The 19589-nt window shown below is 35.6% G+C and overlaps 3 protein-coding genes across 3 annotated transcripts; 1 reads left to right on the forward strand and 2 right to left on the reverse strand.

The window, feature by feature from the left end:
* Positions 1-690, forward strand: LOC132169197 (uncharacterized). Its single transcript, XM_059580267.1, has one exon. The coding sequence runs from the start codon at positions 1-3 to the stop codon at positions 688-690; it is 690 nt and encodes a 229-aa protein (XP_059436250.1).
* A 6357-nt stretch (positions 691-7047) lies between these two features.
* LOC132171042 (galactan beta-1,4-galactosyltransferase GALS3-like) lies at positions 7048-10556 on the reverse strand. Its single transcript, XM_059582247.1, has 2 exons — positions 9106-10556; positions 7048-7628 (listed from the first exon to the last, which is right to left on the reverse strand). Exons 1-2 carry the CDS (start codon positions 10317-10319, stop codon positions 7283-7285), a joined length of 1560 nt encoding a protein of 519 aa, XP_059438230.1. The 5' UTR covers positions 10320-10556; the 3' UTR covers positions 7048-7282.
* Positions 10557-14484: 3928 nt separating this feature from the next.
* On the reverse strand, positions 14485-18967 carry LOC132171185 (probable small nuclear ribonucleoprotein F). Its single transcript, XM_059582434.1, has 5 exons — positions 18774-18967; positions 18021-18108; positions 17865-17902; positions 16846-16910; positions 14485-14744 (listed from the first exon to the last, which is right to left on the reverse strand). The coding sequence occupies exons 1-5, from the start codon at positions 18774-18776 to the stop codon at positions 14675-14677; spliced, it is 264 nt and encodes an 87-aa protein (XP_059438417.1). The 5' UTR covers positions 18777-18967; the 3' UTR covers positions 14485-14674.
* Positions 18968-19589: the final 622 nt, after the last annotated feature.

A 19589-nucleotide genomic window follows, 5' to 3' on the forward strand; every position in this document is an offset into this window, starting at 1 on the left:
ATGGGAAGAAACGAAAGCAAAGTGACACCTGGTCAGGCCACTGATCCTGCTAATGATCATCATGATCAGCACTCTGCAGCTGATAAGCAATCTGCAGGAATCCAGTTGCAAAGAAACAAGTCATGCGGGGAAGGAAGAGCAATTGCACCTGCGGATGAACTTACTCTTAGCAGGCTGCCTAAGACTAACAAAAATGATGGTGGTGATTCTTGCGAAAAGGGTTTCAAATGTAGCATTCTCTGCCTCTTCTGGCCAGGATTTGGCAGGGGGAAGAAAAAGGAAGAAGCAGTGGTAGTGACAATGGAAGATGTGATATCGAGGACAGTTTCCTTAGAAAAATTCGAATGTGGGTCGTGGGCATCATCGGCCATCTGTCGTAGCAGTGATGAAGGTGGAGACTCCAAGCACCTCTACTTCGATCTGCCCATGGAGTTAATCCGAAGCGGCGTGATTGATGATGCAAATTCGCCGGTTACAGCAGCTTTTGTCTTCGACAAAGATCATCATCGCAAAGGAATTCTCAAGAAACATGGCACCACAACAAGAGCAGCAGCCACAAAATCAGACGAGTCATCAGGCCGCCATGTTCGTTTCTCTACATCATGCCCTGAGTCGCCGGTTTTCTGCATTTCCCCTCGGTTGCTCAAGGCGAGGGAGGACTTCAGTGCTTTCTTAGAAGCACAGAGCTAGCTGATGATTCTTTTTTTAAGATGCAGCATTAGTATTTTGGTCATTTTTCTTCTAGAGTTCATTTTTGTGGCCGAAATACCAGTGTGCCATTTTGGCTGTGTTAATTAGCTCTTTACTGGAGCAGAATATTCAAACCCAGAATCTTTCAAACAGAAATTAGAAGAGAAATAATACTATCAATGCATGTATTTAGATTTCATTTATCTATAGGCTATAGATTTCATCATGTTAAGCCATATTGTTTGCGTTGAATGCAACTTAATTTACCTCTTAATTATAACTTGTTTTCAGTTGAATCAGTGCATTGATCAGTGCAATGTATACATACTCTGTAGCTAGATATAACAATTTCTCAGACATATGTTATATTGATCCAAGAGTCATAACTAATGACGCTGAGTTGATGGCATGACATATTTTGACAAAGAGGATTTGCAGAAGAATGACATGAACCGGTACGGTACAAGTGTTAAATCACCACTTTTTTTCGTAAGTTTAAACTGATAGTAAGGGATAAATTTTCACTTAATCATTAAGTTAACAAGAAGTACACTTGATTAGGACTATAATTCGCAACATGCAATAAAATGGGCTTAACCATAACTGATGATGAGTTGATAGCACTAGCATATTTTGACAAAGAGGATTAGCGCAAAAATGACCAGAATTAGTATGAGTAGTGTTCAAGATAAAATCTACTATGAGTCCCACTCAAGTAACCTCATTCAGACAGCTACATAGAGTTCTACAATAGCTCAGCTACTTCAGAAGATTATCTCACAACCACCTTTCACTATCTCTTAACAACTACCTAGACAAATCATGATCTATCAACACCAGATAAACATGGAGCATCAAGAGTAAAGCAATTATAAAAAACTTGGTAAAAAGGACTCAACGCAGGAGAAAAATTGTGGATTGGTCCCCCCAAAAATTCAAGTTCATTATTCTATTTTCACTCTAGAAAAACATGCTAACTTAAGTATCAGAATGTCTCTGGCCAAAGCCGAAACCCTTTAACGCTCTTGTTATTTTGTAGGCAATCCATCGCCGGTCAAGCGGTTCTAAAAATTATATCAACAAGTAAGCATAATTGAGACTATAATTCTTAGCATGTAGTAAAACGAGCATAACTTTTACTAGAATATCACAATCGCGCACAACGTACAACTCAATTAGGAAAGTTTATTTGACCAAGCACATCGTGGTCACTAGCTATGCTCGGCCAGCCCCAACATTGGGTTGTGGCTTTGCGTATGTCTTATTTAATAATAACAACAACATTGTAGAAGCCCAAGAGTAGTTGGGCCCATTATGGGCAATTTAATAGGTTTCAATATTTTTTTTTTTGAAAGAAATTTTGTGAATTTGGGGGCCCCAAGCATAAGAGGGCCTTCCTAGACTCCCATGGACCCATACACTCTTTCTCAATGTTTCGTGTCACGTTAACATACATTGGCCCATATAAAACAGAGCGAAACTAGACTACACAAAACTAGTCGTTTTTTAGTCTTTTATTTATTTATTTATTTATTAGGTCCGTTTGGTTTAATGATTTTAAAATTGGAAAAAATGTAAAATCAGTCCATGTGGTTTACCTGATTTGCAATTAACTTCATGTGGTATCAAAATGAACTCAAAGGTCTCTAATGTATGCCAAAAAAATAATTTAGTCCATATAATCAAATTCCGTTCACTGATTTAACAGATTATGATAACATAAAACGTTAAAACCAATAAAATTGTGATACTTGTCATATTTAAATCAGTGTCACACTAACAGAATCTGTTAAATTAGTGAATGGAATTTGACTGTAAAAACTAAATTATTTTTTTGGCATACCTCATAAACCATTGAGTTCATTTTGATACCACATAAAATTAATTGTAAATCAGATAAACGAGAATGACTAATTTTTCATTTTTTCCTTTAAAATTAGTAATTTGGAATTTTTTTTTTTTTTTTTTAAGTAATAGCGATATTAAAATACATTTAGAAAACGTGATTTTTTAAAGTATAGTTAGTCGGCGTTTGTTAAAATCACAATTTTACTTTTAAAAACGCATTCCACATTTCAAACAGTTATTTATTTTTTATTTTTGTCAAACACACTTTATACTACGATTTTGAAATCACAAGCCAAACTGACAATTAATTATTTGCCTTGTTATTACGTGTCAAAGTTGTTTCCTCACTATAAATAGAGAAGAAGAGTATTCTTAAATTAAAACAAGGAACAGTCCCCGTAAATCAGTTACAAAGTCTAAACAGTATCAGTCAACCTTAAAATACCTCCGCCCATAATTTCCAGACTCCTTTTTAGACTTTTAGTGACAGCAATTCTATGCTAAATACATTATTATTATTATTATTATTATTTGTTATCAAGGGATTAAAGGTCTATTTGGAATTGCGTTTGAGAGGCCTACAAATACTTTTAACACTCAAAAAGTCCGGTAAAAAAAAGTACTCGTTTAGTAAAAAAATTAAAAACACTTTTACGGGTCCAAAAAGTCTAAAAATGGTTAAAACGCAGTTTTAGCAAAAGCTTAAAAATGAAGCTTTTGCCCAAAAACTCTTTTTGACTTAAAAGCTCTATTTCTCAAACGCAATCATAAACAAACTCTAAAAAAATTAGGATAAAGTCCACTTAACTCCTCAAACTATCATCCCTAATGACAATCTACCTCTCAAACTATCAATTGCGACAATTTACCCCCCAACCTACCAAAATAATGATAATGTACCCCAATGCTAGTAAAATGACAAAATTACCCTTATATGATTTTCAATAAGACAAAAATATTCTTAAAATTTTGAAAAAAATAAAAATTTAGTATTTTTGTTTTTATTCTAGTAAGGGTAATTTTGTCATTTTGTTAAAATTAGGGGTATATTGTCATTGTTTTGATAGTTTTAGAGATAAATTATTGCAATTGATAGTTTGGGGGTAAATTATCATTGGAGTGGTAGTTTGAGAGGATTAAGTAAAGTTTAAAAAAAAAAAAAAAATTAAGAAGAAAATAAATGTAGAGGTAAAACAGTAATAAATTTGGAGAAGGTTGGCAGGTAAATAGTGTAGTAACTCCCCACCTCCCTCGGTTAATACCTAACCCAAATGGGCCAAATGCAACGAGGAGGAGCCACCATCCAGCCTATTCATGTGATGAGTCAGGCCCCACTTCTAATAATTTGCCACAGACCCATCAATTCCCTTCATTTACAAATTAATAAACAAAACTAGAATTTTTTTTTTTTTTTTTTTAAAAAAAAAATAATTTTTTTTTTAAAAAAGGGACATTGAGGCCAATGCTAGCCGCTAGCGAATCCTCTTGCTGCCTTTCTGCAATCACGTTACCCTTCAATTCTTCCCAAGATATATATATATATATATATATAAAATAGGTTTTGTTTGTTTTTGTTTTTATATATAAATATAAAAATGGCAAGGTGCCAGCTGCCGGCCAATACTAACTTGAGGATGAGTTGTCCTCATATGTTTATTGTCGTGTGATGCTCTGTATGACTGAAGAACCACACATTTCAAAACATTTGTCAATGGTGTCCACCCTTTGCTCACCCCCCCCTAGATCGAATACCCAGGAAGTAAATTGGACCCAACATGTTGGCATGGGTAGAAATGATATATAAATCGTTTGCTTCATATTCAATAGTTTAAAAAAGAAAACAATGAACAACTTTCACTTCATTTTTAAAATCTTTCAATTTGAACCTTTAAACTTTTAATTACTTCAAATGTAAACTCTTCCATCAATTTTAGCTGTTAAAAATATGAAAAAACGTTTTGGAATTAAAGGTAAAGTTAAAATTTTATACAAAAGACAGAGGCATAAACGTCAAGTAACGTTTAAAATCTAACGGAATGGTCCACATTAAGAGCAATTAGAATTTGAGAGGATCAAATTAAAAGATTTTGAAGTTAATCCGATACACGTTCAGGAGTCTTTAATAAAGTTACTCCATTAAAAAATGACGAGGAAAAACGGCAAATAACATAGGTGGCAGCAAGCATTGATGGCCATGTAAATGATAACATGTGAAAGCATCAACTTCATGACACGTGTGAGTTCAAAGGGAGAGGTCAGGGCAATTTCTTCCAACCATTTCTTAAACCACCGTCGTCTTCAGACTTCAGTGCATAATGTTGACAGCTAATCTCACCGCAGACAACAGTCTCCCTCCACCGTCCATATATATAACCCTTAATTTCCTTTTGCACCCGACCGACGCGGGCCGTACCTAAAAATTAAAAAAGAAAAAATAATAATTGGTCTAAAAAAGACATTATTACAACGTAAACGGCTGATAGTAATCATTACTTGCAATTGCATGAAATCATTGGGACCACCCATAAACGTATATACCCAGCCAACCCCCATTATTCGTAATTGGCTGTAACCCATTAGGGCCATTACTTCTTTCGTAAATGCTACTTGTATTATTGAATCAGGGTGTTAAGGGGGAGGAAGATTTAGGACGGTTAATTTTTAATACGATTTATAAATTCGACACAAATTTAAAATAAAATTAAAAGACTAGGTTAAGAAGTTTGACCCATTTTATTAAATGAATCGAATTATGGTTAATCTATATAGTTTTATACTTATGTTTCGACACACGACATAATGGTAGACATTTTTTGATATAATCTATGAACTCAATGAAAAATTAGAGGGTTAAGATTAAGGAGTTTGATCTGTTTAATTAAATGGGTCAAGTTAGGGTTGAACTATATAATCTTATTCACATGCATCGACAGAGCAATGCTATAAGTCATTATTTTGTCACTCTTGTGTCACCCAAAAATAAAATTGCTTTTAAAATTACCATTTAATCAAAATTTAATAATGATCAATCTAAAAATTAATAGTAATTTTAAGAGTCACATTATTATTGGCCTCGCATCAACACAATACGAACCCGAACCCGACATGAAAATAATAATTACAACCCTAAAGAGATAGTTGTTATTAAATTGAAGTTATTACTTAAACGACACTAAAAGATAGGGATCTAGATTCAGAAAATATCTCCATCATTACTCAAGAGGCCTCAAATCCACCAACACCCCAAAAAAGGGATTTTAACAAACAAACGGGATAGATTTGTTTTCCTTTGTCTACTACCCTACCCTATAACTTCAATGAGATTATAATAATGATAAGAGATATCTCTTTTCTTTTCTTTTCTTTTCATTTTTACTTTTCCTTTTTCAACTGGTCTTATCTCTTGGACCATTTGCATGACATACTGCTCCCTTTTTTTTTTTTTTTTTTTTTTAATTTTATTTTAATTATTATTATTTTTGTGCTGGCTCCTTTATCTCACCAAACAAGGCAGCCCAACCGCATACTTTAGAGCTTTTTACTCATTAACAATGAAGGCTTTAAAGAATTATAGAGGGAGGCCAGAATCACAGGCAACACAGGATCTTATCAAGTGAGATGAAAATAATTTATTTATATTTTAAATTAATTTTCTTTTGAAAATTATCGGAATTAAAACATTAAAAAATGGGTAGACTCTCCGATAACCAAACAAAATTAAGTGCAATAAATACAAATAAAATGATCAAATCCTCTTAAGGGTTACAAAAAGTGGTTTAAACACCATAATATAAAATACAAATAGGAGCGTGGATTGTTTCGAGACCCACCCTTCAACCCTATTCGAATTCTCAAAAGCGACTGTCAAAATGCCCTTCAATCACCGGAATCATCAGGATCCGAACATAAGAGAACACTCCATAATATATGATGAATGTCTCATTATCTATTCATGTGATTAAATATCACAAAACAAAATCCTACTGTAAAAAGGGCAGCAAAGGAGTATTCCAGAGTGAAAAAAAAAAAAGAAAAAAAAGAAAAGTCCAAAACCATCACTTTAACGAATCCTCCAGAATTACAACGTTACACACTGTTCTCACCATCACAATTCATCACTCATTTTTCTGGCATGTTCCTCACTTTATTTTCCCCACGTTAGTTAGATGATTAGACATTAGAAAGAGGCCTTATGTCCCCCACATGCCCCCTTTTTGACCTTAAGAAAAAAGCCAACCCTTTGCATATTATTCCCCAACACACAAAAAAGCCAATCCTTTGCATATTATTCCCAACACACACTCATCATTGGCCAAGAATAATTTTCCCCCTTTTTTTGTGGATGAAAGGAAGCATAAATTCTCGAGAGATAAAAAATAAAAAATAAAAAAAAGGTAAGGTAACAAGCAAGCAAGCCCAGCACATTAGTCACCTAGAGTGGCTGGCTGTGCTGGTGGCCCCCCTCCCTGATGAACAATGGGCCCCCATTTGCCTTTACCGACAAGCCAATGAAACAAACAAATGTTATCATATCAACGAACATTATAAAATACAAAAGAATTACACACCACCTCTATTATAACTCTTCCTTCTTTTTTTTTTTTTACCTAATAATGTTCATGCTACTGTATCTATACCATCCCCATTTGAAGCTATCATACAAATGTAGTAACCATTAAAAAAAGAAAATGAGATAAGAGATAGAGAGACCAAAAAGGCTGGAAAGGGAGAAAAAAAAATGGTGTCATTGCCGTGTCCTTTGTAGCCTGGATCCAATCATCTTGAGCTCGAATTTCTTCACATACCCAGCAGCATCTCTCATTGTGGTGTCCATAACATAAGGGAGTTTTTCGAAGGTGATCTCAGTAGAATTGATCAGGTTCCGGCAGGGTTCACGTCGTACTGATATGGTTCCATGATAATGGAAATATTTGATCCGGCCCTCTGTTTTATGTGTGGTTTTACCTGCCAGGTTTTGTGACATATGCACCCCTGTCGCATACACATTGCGCGGTTGCACCACGTATTTCCTGTCCCTCCTAATTCCTTTCTTCACGTCTCTGTATACAAGCTTCTCAAACCCCCATCTCCTGTAATCACAAAGACAAATTAGGATGTCAACAAGAAGCTTCTTAGTTACCAAAACAACTGATACGTTGTAGACAATGTTTTCTCTTGTTTTTGGTTTGAAAAGACATAATAGTGAAAACTGTTTTTGTATTTGTGGCGGTGTTTTGTGTTTTGATACCTCAACAACAGAAAACAAAAGAAAAAAAACACAAACAAAAACAAAGACGATCTAACAATTGACTAGATTATTTTTGAAAGCCTATCTTCTTGACTTTTCTGTTGTATGCAGGATCAATCTCAAATGGAACCTAGCAAGCAACCACCAAGCTGAAATATTCATTGAAAAATTAGTGTGAAAATGAGTTCCATGACATACACAATATCACACGGTTTAGACCCTAACCCACCTCTCATTAAGTCCCAACAAATATGTCCTAATCTCATAATTTTTATTTCCAGTCAACATCAGCATCAGTCTTATTCTCAAATCAGCAATAACATAATTGAAGGTTCTAAAAAATCCAACATTTTTTTCAAGAGTTCAAGTTTCTTTCATCATAGTTGCTGAGTTTTCATTTTGGCAAATCATATCATGTGGATTATTTTGACTCTTTGGCATATCTTGCGCTCGAAGGGAACACATTTGATTGAAGGCGGTTGAGATACTTGACTAAGACAAAGGAAACTTTATCAAACATGAGCAATATACTATTTATGAGAATTAACAAGAGCCTGTTCGTGCATAAAGATAGAATCACTTTAGAACAAAGTTCAAACCCACCCCACTTCCACCTGCCCTAGAACATTGAAGCGAAGGAAGAATCTATACTAACACCAAACAAAAGTGCCAATATATAGTTCCAAAATATATTAAAACCACTTGTCCTATGAATGGTTTCAACATCAATTGCAAATGTTCCTATCACTCAACCACCATAACATTACAATGTGAATATAACAACATTGAAGTATTTCGAGGAACCTAATCATACTGAAAGATGCAGTCAATTTTCTAGAAAGAAATTACAGTCTAAAATCTCATACGGGTGAATTTCGTCTCAATCTGAACTCCTAACATGCCAAGACTAGTTCAATTCAACCCAACAAATTAATATCCATCAAAGAATCACCAATCCATAATTCCTTCTATATGTGCAACAATCAGATCAATTCAGAAACATCAAAATTTTCAGTAATTAAATTAAAAGGGAAAATGATCAACATCTCAAAAGCCAAGTTCAATCTTTTCCCCTTCCAAGTAAAATTCAATTGCTCTGGCAGTTGCCTTTTGTAGGAATCTAAGTTATAAGATCTCTCCACCCACCGAAAAGGTGAATTGAAAACACATTGTAAAATATGTCCAAAATTGCACTCAAACCAATCAATTTCCACTATTTCTCAACACGAATCATGTTTAGAAAAAAAGAAATTAAAAAGAAAAAAAGAAATAAAAAGACAATATATCAAGAAAACAGAGCATGATGCATGGTATGTTACCTGTAGGTTCTGCCGGCCGGTTCATAGAGGCAGAGCTTACTGCTCATGGGCATCTGCTCAATGGTGAACTGCGAATACTCCGAAAGCGAATCGAGAACGGACTTGATGGTGCTCTTGGGAGGCACATATATATACTCATCCACATCAAAGAAGAACATCCACTTGGCCATAAACTTGTATCTGTGCAAGCAATCATTGACCACCATGAACTGGTTGTGATAGTACCCATCAAACCTCTCCTGCTCTGTTATATCCTGCAATGTCACAAAGCCCTTCTCCATCCACGGCCTCAACACCTCCAAAACCTCCTCGTGAACGCCGCCTGCGTCGTGTATCACAAAATGCGATCTCTCCCCGAATAGTCTCACATGGTACGCAATCCACTCTCTCAGTCTCTGTGGACTCAAATTGCCATACAACGACGACCCACAATACAAATAATCGTATTTGGGCCTGGAAGTGAACACAGAAAAATCCAAGGATCTGGGAGTCTCTGTCAAGGCGTGGATGGTATCGGTAACGTTGAGGTTACGGTCACCACCGCCGGAGGTAGAGGCGTAGAGGACTAACCTGCCGCCGGAGTTGTCGGCGTTGATGGGTTGGGAGAAGGTGCAGTTAACGACGACGACGGTGTAGACGCGGCCGTAGCCCCAGTCAGGGAGGATCTTGTAGCCGACGGCGGAGATGGGTTCGGAGGAGTTGAGGTGAGGGACCCACTGGCACTGGTAGGTCGGCTTGGAGTATAAGTGGAGAGGCTTCGAAGCTATACCCACAATGGCGAAGGTGTTGAGGCCTCCTCTGTAAGTACCCATGGTGACGAAGCTGTACGCTGCCGCACCGTACGGACGGAAGCCCCGCTTGAGTACGCCATTGTCCAGCGTCTGATCTAGTTGTTGAAGCGGCGGCGGTGTCGGTGGAGGGGGTGGTGGCGGCGAAGGTAAAGGTGAAGAAGGTGGTGCAGCCAGCAGTGAAGCAGCTGCAGAGGAGGTGGAAATAGGAGGAAGAGCTGGTTGGGTGGTGGTGACAACCCTTGAGATGCAGAAGCGGAGATCGGAGGTGGAGATGGTGAAACGAGAAGGGAGGAACTGAAGAAGCGTGGCCACACTGCAGAGAATGACAAGCGCTGTTAACAACAGTTTAAGCTCCGCAGCGAAGTTCCACACTCCCACTACCAACATCTTCTTCTCTTTCTCTTTCTCTTTACCCATCACCATTATTCCGCCTCGCCTATCGATGAATGATGAACAAGAACAACAAAGAAGAAGAAGAGGATAAATCACAAAAGGATTTCTCTTTCCCCTTCTCTCTCTCTCTCCCTATCTCAAACTTTCTTTTCTGGGTCTCTGTTTATACATATATAAGACTACTTTCTACGCATGATTTGCAAAGAAGGTGCGTAGAAATGTGAGTTGGACACTCCTTTTGTGTGTGAATTTCCTAATTTTCCAATCCGCGTTCATGTTATCGCTTGGTGGCTGCTTCTTTGTGTTGTAAATACATAATTGGATAATTTGCACAGTAAACAAATTTCTTTCAAGCTGGTTTGTTTACTCTCATAAATATATTAAAGAAATGCTACCCATTCCAATTTTTTTTTAAAAAGTTGATTCTTAAATGATGTGTCACCGTCTCATGAATTGATAACACATTTTTCAAAATAAAAAATTTCATGAGATAGTGACACATTATTTGGAAACTAACTTTTGGAAAAAAAAAAAATTTGAGATGTGTAGCGCTCCTCAATATATTAACATGCTTGATTTTTCATAAATTAATGTTTAAATTTTTAAGTTTAAAAATGTTTTAAAAAAAAATATCTCGGAAAATTTCATCCAAATTCTGTGTCAATTTGGATTACCCTTATGATATGATTGAAGTTTTAAACCGTTAAAAAATTAAGATGGACAATTAAGGATTATATTAATATCAAAAAAGTGACTGTTTTACGTAGAAAAAAGCCGTGTCATTGTGTGGGGCTCTAAACCCCCGCTTAGTGCCAAAAGATATGTCGGGGCTTCTTGATTTTCTAACACTTTCTTGCTACCATGTCCTCGCATTGTTTACTTCTCTAATCCCTCACCCCAATTTCTTGGATATCTTACCATTATCCATGTGCTTGTAACTCCATGCGGTTCTACCCCTTTCTCCCTTCCAATGCCATTTTTTTTTAAAAAAAAAAATTTAATTTAATTAATTTAATTTAATTTTAAAAGATGAAGAAATAGCTAATCCCACTAAAGGGAGGTCTAGGATTCATCATACCAAGTTATTTCTATTAACTTTTATCTTTTTCTCTTTTTAATACATGCATGTAGACCTGGAACATGAACTCTAAATACTCAAATCCCTATTCTAATAGAACATGCAGTATCTACTCAAAATAGAACTTTAAACGAAAATAAATCATTTATTTATCATAATTTTAATTAAATATTTTATATATTAGACTTCCCCTATTAAAAAAGAGCATTAAATTATCATATCAATATAATAAAATGGTGGTAAAATGAAAAATGCCATATAGCATTCTTCTTCTTTTATATATATATATATATATATATATATATATAGAGAGAATATTGAGTGATGTAGAATTTAAGGCAATATAATATATATATATATATATATATATATATATATATATATATTTTTTATATGTGCCATTGCCTTAAATTTCTTACATCATGGTGAACAACTAAAACCCTTTAATGCAAAAAAAAAAAGAAAAAAACCCTCGTTTTTAGCCTTTTGTCTTAAGATTTGGCCGTCAAAAAAGCACCGAACGTATTAGGGGCACAAATGCAAATAGAGTAGGGGCAGCAATGCAAATAGAGTGCAGATGATTCTAGGAAGAGACACGTAGATGACCGGCTCCTTGAAGATGCTCGAGGACATGTGTCCGCCTGCTCTGTCTCTGCCTAATTCCTATACACGACAACCAGGATGAGACCAAATTTTTTAATTTAATCTAATTTAATTTAATTAATCAATGACTTGAAATTATAAACCACTCTCTCAATGGCAGAATGACGCGTGGCTTTTATTGCCAACTGGACATCTCTTACAGTCCACTCCCATCGGTGATCTTTCTTTGCAATGATACGAGGGACCAATGAAAAACCTAGGATTTTTTTTTTTTTTTTTTGTTGAGAAAATGCAAGCTTGTGGGAGAATATGGGCATGTGAGTCCAAGGGAGGGACAGTACTTCTCTTTCAAAGAAATTGATACGAAAGAGAAGTGCTCTAAAGGCTTGTGAGTAAAACTACTTCACTTGGGCCAGTTGATTAGATATTTCCTAATTAGATTACTTGTTTAACTAGATATTTAAGAACAGAAGAAGTGAAGTTTTGGTTTTGAGGGGATAAATCCAAGATTAGAAATGATGGGTTTTGGGTAGATTGTTACACAAGATAATTAGTGGCTAATTAATATTAAGGATGATCGGGATTCTTGCAGAAGAATGCATAATATCGGGTGGACCACTTTTACGTAGGCATTTATAAAAAGCTTTGTATAATTGGGTTGAAGTAGTGATGGCAATTCCTACTAGTCCAGTGCTATAATTGAACGGGTCCGACATGAGGAAAAGGAGCTTCTGCTTTTTACGAACTTTATTGGCCATCTTTGTATACATGGACATGGTTGTTGTCACTATTAATTTATGTGGTTGCATTATTATTATTTTTTTAGTTTGCAAGAAAACACCTATTCATTTTCTCTCTGTGTGTTGTTTGGGAATGTTGGGGCGAATTTTAGTCAGGATGACGATTCATATTTGCGTGTCAGATTTGGATAATGTTAAAATATGAGTAATATTGTATAAATTAGCCATAATTTGATCAATTTAATTAATAATTTAATTATAACCCGCTAATTTTGTGTTAGATTCGTGTTAGGTAAGCTATAAATTCTGGGTGTTGAGACATGAGTGTAATACTATATATTCGGATCGATTTAATTAAACGGGTTAGACTACCTAACCCTAATTTGCTAATTTTGTGTTTGGTTTAAACTGAGTGAATAAGGGTTTGCATCTACAGTACGTTAGCATCTATTATGATGTTATGAGAGCTAATTACTTTTAAAAATAGAGTAGTGATTTTTAGCACACCAGCGTGCTTGAATAGTAAGCACGCCGGTGTTAAAATATTATAAAATATTATTAAAATAATATTTGAACAGTAAAAAATAATAATAATAATAATATTTTAGCACCGGCGTGCTTATTGTTCAAATACACTGGTGTGCTAAAAATCACTACTCTTAAAAATATGATAATACAACGATGCATGCCCATAAACCAAGTCATTTGAAGGCTCCTTCTATTAGGGTTAACATTTTTTTATATTGAGTATCGTATCGATGACAATCTCTTCCAACGAGGGAGGACGCTTCTCCTCCGCAAACGCGGTTTCTCCATGTGAACCGAGCAGCGTCTATTTCGCCATGTTGGTCTCCATTTAATGACCTTTGTTGTCTCTTTACAGTTTACACCCCAGACCTTGGAGGTGGCGTGAAATGAGTGCTAATTAATAATAATAATGCTTCCTTGTGCATTTCTTGGGTAATTTGTATTTTTATTTCTTAATTTAATAGAGATTTTTCTAAATCCACTTAAACAATGCCATGGTTGGCTGCAAATGATTATCGTTACCTTCGATGAACCACCCTTCATAAAGAAGCGCAGCTTTCTGTGAAAACTTAAAAGGAAAACCATTTACAATGGTCTTTTTTTCCTTTTTTAAATACATGCAGGGAGGAAACAGCAATTTTATTTAATTATATGGAATAACGGTGTCCGTAGAGACCAGGGATTCCAACATAAAAAACAACACAAGAAAATCTTTGACTAACGAGGCCCTTTGATCGGGGTAAAACATTGTATATAATCAATGACAGCATCTCGTTCCAACGAGGAAGGAAGGAGAGCTCCTTCTCTCCCAGGGAAGAAGGCGCGTATTCCGCCGTGTTTGTGTCATTTGATATGACCATTGGTACTCTCTTTTATAGTTATAGTTGAGCCCACCGTCCCTTGACTCCCTTCCCTACCTAGGGTGGGGGCATAAAATTCTTGGGAAATGTAATTTTGATAATGGAAATGTGGGGTCGGATAATATATTAATAATCGGATGCACCGAAACGGCATGCTGCTTGCTTACTGTCAGCCAGACCCACAAACTAGTACTGCCATGCCGTGCAGAGAGAGGTTTTGGTGGTCAGAATCCCGGCCTGTATCCACAACGTTGTCCAAAAGTAGGGCCGACCCATTTTGTGTTTGTTACATCCTTTTCACCGTTTCGGGTACACCACGTCAAGTGTGGGATGAGTATTTGCATTCACGAGCTTCAACAGACTAGAAATTAAATGAGACCCAAAAAAAAAAAAAAAAAAGAGATTTACTTGCAGAAAACAACAGAGTGAAAATAAACAATGCATGCTTGAACAGGGCATGGCATGGCAGGGAACAGTATATCTACTCTACGAGGGTCCTTTTAAAAGTCATGCACATCCAACATCCACAACACCTCAACATTGGATTACAAAGTAGACTACTGGGAATCCTATCTCTTAGTCTCGATCAGCATCGTCAATTTCTTCATCCTCTGGTACCCCACGAAGATAGAGAACATTGTTACATCTGCATATCATGGAAAAAAAAAACAATTAAAAAATGTATCAGTGACTTGTCTCAACGGGATTATAATTCTTCTAAGTTGTAAATAGATGACTATTGTCCATCGTAAATGTGATAAAAAGTATTCACAATTTCTGGAGATCTAGGCTACTTGGTCTTTGATCATAACCATTTAAACTACACTAGTATGGTTTTGATGACTTGGATAGCATATAAATAAATTTGACAAGGATGAAACTACTCTCTTCAGCAGTACTATGGCTGATGGTAATGCAACTCAATTTAATAAGAAACAAATTGCAGCTTTCACTTCAAACCAAATGTGGGTATCAAATGTAATAAATTTTCTTAAAACACAGTTGAAAAATATTATCAAATTACAAATTTGTTCAAACATTATGGACTCGAGAGTACATTCATCTAATTATTTCATTTAAGCATACAGCATCACATAATTTTAATCATTACTATCAATGCTACGTATAGAACGGAATTCATAAGCACACATGACTTCAGAAATCTATTCATCCAAAAAAAGAAGCTTATTATGACTCCAGAAATCTACAACTATCACTCTAAGTAATACACCTTACACCGTTTTATGATGTATATACCCTATACTTGGATCATTGCCCACAAGCTACACAAAAAAATAATAAATTCAGCTTGTAATGTTCAGATTGAAACAAAGGATGGGGAACTACAGCACCAGACTTGAGCTTTAAGAAGAACAACTCATCCAAGAGTTCTTTTACTCGAGGGGGTGCTCTTGGATGTAGTGCTCATAAATCTCATGGTAGGTACCCAAAGATTCATAGTGAACTTCAATAGGAGCTTCTCTTGAAGCAATAACGCATTGGTCTAGTTGCCACCGGATCCTAGGATCTTTTGGTCTTATGCCACACTGATGTGGAACAAAATTTATCAGTGTGCTTATGAATCTATGGATCTAGAGTCTCAGATCTAAAAAAAAATGTTATTGTGTTGGCAGCATGACTTGAAAATATTAAATCTAGATAGATGAAAGAAGCTAGAAACTAGGGTGAGGACTTGCTAGAATTTTTATTTTCTTGGTAAGTTACACACATCTGGTGGTACTTGAACGCACAACCGCATCCTCCACCTTGCTACAAAGGGACGAAGTAAAGAGCAAGAAAAGAACACAGAGAGGCTAGTGTGCCTCAGTATTCAACACTTGTTCTTTAATCAATTAAAGTCTGAGGTCTTTGAATTAGACTCATTGATCTTACTTAACGTACTAGGACTAGGATCCCCAGTTCGACTAGTAAACAAACCCCTAGTAAAACCCAATAAAAAAACTCCTAATAATAATAATAAAAATAATATTGCAGAAAAAGTATTCTTAACATATTAACCCCGTATTCTCGCAAATATATATATATATTAACCCCATAAGAAAATTTATTGAAAAATACTTTTTGGGGTTCCAGATCTCGCACTGCACATCAAAACACCTATAAATTGTAAACTAATAATCCCAATTTAAAGGTCTTGACCCTAGAATCCTAACAAGATGAATTTTGAAACCATAAACTATTGCTTCAACTGGAAATGGCATGTGGACCCTACACAATAAACCTTGAAATGAACCAAATTGGAGAGTAACATGCATAGCACAACAAATCAATCTTCCATACACGCATCAGCTTCAGGTGACATTATATAATTTCCTAATGGGATCATTTACATATGCTTTAGTACAACAGCAGAAACACACAGAGATTTTCAAGTAAAGACAACCAACACCAGCCACACTTTTCTACTCTCACGGCTGTTTGCCAATATCATTGAGAAATTTTTTGATTAGTACCAATATTATTGAGAAAATAAACTAAGCTTTTAAATAACGTGCACCATCCAACCCCAATTAAAGACCATCAAATTCAATCTTCCTCCATTTGAACCAAAAAGTTATTCATTGCCACTTGTTATGTCATGTCTTATAAGTTGTTCTATATTTATCATATGGTTTACGTGATAAAAGCCTCACAGGAAACATATATTTACAGCAAGAGAGGCGCTTTCATAATTAACTATTCCATGTAAAACTATAATGGAGCGACTAGCGTTTCACAAAAGTTACCTTATCAAAATCTCTCCCAGATTTCCAGTGAATTGCCCATCAATGTATTCTTCAGTGTTAGCCAGCTGCACATAAGATTTCATATATGTGATGATTTTACCAAGCTAATAAAATGAATATAACAACAAAAAAATACTTCTGTACTCATATGAGAAGGTAAAACTAGCTCAGTATATTTCAAGTTCATACATTTTAGTCATGTCGGAAAAGTATTTCAAGCAACCATATATCTACATAATGCAAGATTGGACCCCTTTTGTTTCTTTATTTTTATTCAGTCAACATGGTTCAAACACAGTAAGTTTCAGGTTTATGTAAGATCCTTAAAAATAAGGGTAGAAATAAATTCAAGCTACAATATTGAACCTAATCTGAAAGATTGAAGTCACATTAAGTCTTCTTGAATATTTAGATGAGAAGACAATAACAAGCATGAGATAAACAAAGACTATCATCTATGCAGCTCATCTCAATCTTTAAGAACAGATGAAATAATAAAAATTAGTGATAACCTGTTTATGTGTGCTTGTGATGGGCTTTAAGATGGGAAAAAACAATGTCTCTAGAGTTTATTGTGGTGAGGAGAAGGTTTTAGGTTTTGTCGAAAATGATGTGTGCTAAAGAAGAAGAAGAAGAAGAAGATTCTGGGCTCTTGCCTCAAAACTTAAATCCAAGAAGAAGAAGACTCTGGGTTCTTGCCTCAAAACATAAACAAACAGTATCCAACAGCAAGGCACAAAGAACCTTGAGGATCAAATCCAAGAAGATTTCTTTGAGATTCCCATGAATTTAAGGAGAGTGTAAGAATATGAGAAGTATTACCATGATGAGTATACACATGAAAATCTTCTATGTATCTCAAAGCAACACAATAATACTCCCTCATATCTGTTAAAAGTAGCGAGCTATCTGAAGTGAAAGCTAAGAAGTTATAAATTATGGCCTCCTAAGAATACAAAAATCGGCACAAACATGAAGTGGGATGCAGTAAAAAAGAAAAAAGGATTGCAAAGTAGCACCTGCAAGTTCATGTATGAATCCACTGAGGCGAGAAAACCTGAATAGACAGATAATTAAACGAGAATTAGAAACTCACAAAAAATGAGAATTAGAAATCCATTAATTTTGTGTGTGTGTGTGAGTGTCTGTGTCACCAAGCAGTGAAAGCAACATACCTTTGTACTCCATTCCCCACTTGAGTTTCACAATGACTGGCTTCCCGGTCAAATTGTTCAAGAAAGGTTTTGGGTTAACTGGGATAGACTGCAATATTCCAAAAATAAAAAAATAAAAAATTTAAAATTATGTAGCTAAGATTAAAACTGTTAGACTGCACGATGGGTTATCATAAAACCTATTAGATATTTCCTAAACAGGCTGAAATAGATGATTGAAAGGCAACCCAATCAAAATTTATAATTGATGAAGATATGTCATTTTAGGGATTCATATAACATAAGTATTGAAGATTTAAGCAAACCCCCGTCCCTAATTTCCACCCAAATTTATAAAATTTAGATGCGTCCTAAACAATTTTGTAAAAATCCCATGATTATGAGTGTATTCTGCTAATTTCGAAGGAGGCAGGCAGCCGTGTAATTCATTAATCATTATTACGTTAATCACTCCAGATAGACAGTGGTCTGAATTTGAATATCTAAATCTAAAACTAAACCAGGATTTTCCAATTCCATAAAACATATCCCAAAGAACACATTTGAAAGTACGACAAGTCTGTTGTGTGTGAATGTGTCCTTTGCGTCCGTACACCTAACCAACCTAAGAAGCGTCACCAGACCAATAACAAATAAAAACCCTTCTTTTACATTTCTTCTGCAACAACTAAAGCCACAATACTTCTCTCTACAAATATGAGTTCTTTTAAAAACAAGAAATTCAAATGAGTAAGAAGAAGGTGATGGACGGACCATTTTTTGTGTAAGTGAGCCTTCAAGTTGAAGTAGCTGACCCTCTGCTCTGCTCTGCTCGTAGGCTCTGTTTCTCCTCCGCGGCTGTCTCTCGCTTCAGCTACGATCTCTAGGGTTTCTTCCTCTGTCTCTCGGGTTTTCTATTGTTGGGTCCAACGAAAATCTTGAACCAAAGGAAAGCAGCAGTCAATAGGAGTAAGAAAAGTCAACTAATTCTAAATTGGGAGATTATGACTAATCGACTATAAAGTGTAGTAATACGCATTACCTCTCAATTTCGGAATAGATCTTATCCAGGTTATTATGGACTAATAGAAGGTCTTGACTGAAATTTCTTTTTAAAAATCCTATAATCACAAATATAATACATTTTCACTATAAAAAAAATATATATATATATATATTTCAGGTTAAAAAATAAAAAATAAAAGGGGTGGTTGACAACCCCATCTTAACCATAGAGAGTGGCCGGACCACCCCATTTTAGTTGGGGGTGGCTTGAGAGGCACCCCAATGCCACCCATGGCCCTTGGGGGTGGTCCGACCAACTCCTAAACCCAAACTAAAAAAAAAAAAAAATCTTTTGGCCTTTGGGGGTGACCCCCAAGGGCCAAACAATTTTTTTTTTTTTTTTTTTTTTTTTTTAAAGATATGACCTTTGGGGGTGGCCCGAGTGGCCGAAGCCACCCCCAGCCCCAACTGGGGTGGTTGGGGGTAGCCAGCCACTCCTTAATTTTTTTATAATTTTGTTTTATTATTTTTTATTAATAGAATATATGTCTTATTTATGACCTTATAATCTCTTTAAAGAGATCC

This window comes from Corylus avellana, chromosome ca2 (assembly GCF_901000735.1).
Source record: "Corylus avellana chromosome ca2, CavTom2PMs-1.0".
NCBI lineage: Eukaryota > Viridiplantae > Streptophyta > Magnoliopsida > Fagales > Betulaceae > Corylus > Corylus avellana.

Excerpts from the sequence above, each read along its gene's own strand:
- LOC132171185 (XM_059582434.1), bottom strand. Across the intron at positions 17,903-18,020 it reads GTGGGGAATGGAGTACAAAG|GTTTTCTCGCCTCAGTGGAT; the intron begins GTATGTTGCTTT and ends CTGTCTATTCAG. Across the intron at positions 16,911-17,864 it reads ATTCATACATGAACTTGCAG|CTGGCTAACACTGAAGAATA; the intron begins GTGCTACTTTGC and ends TCTTATGTGCAG.
- LOC132169197 (XM_059580267.1), top strand. The coding sequence starts at position 1 with ATGGGAAGAAACGAAAGCAAAGTGACACCTGGTCAGGCCACTGATCCT.
- LOC132171042 (XM_059582247.1), bottom strand. The coding sequence starts at position 10,319 with ATGGTGATGGGTAAAGAGAAAGAGAAAGAGAAGAAGATGTTGGTAGTG. Across the intron at positions 7,629-9,105 it reads CCGGCCGGCAGAACCTACAG|GAGATGGGGGTTTGAGAAGC; the intron begins GTAACATACCAT and ends TTGTGATTACAG.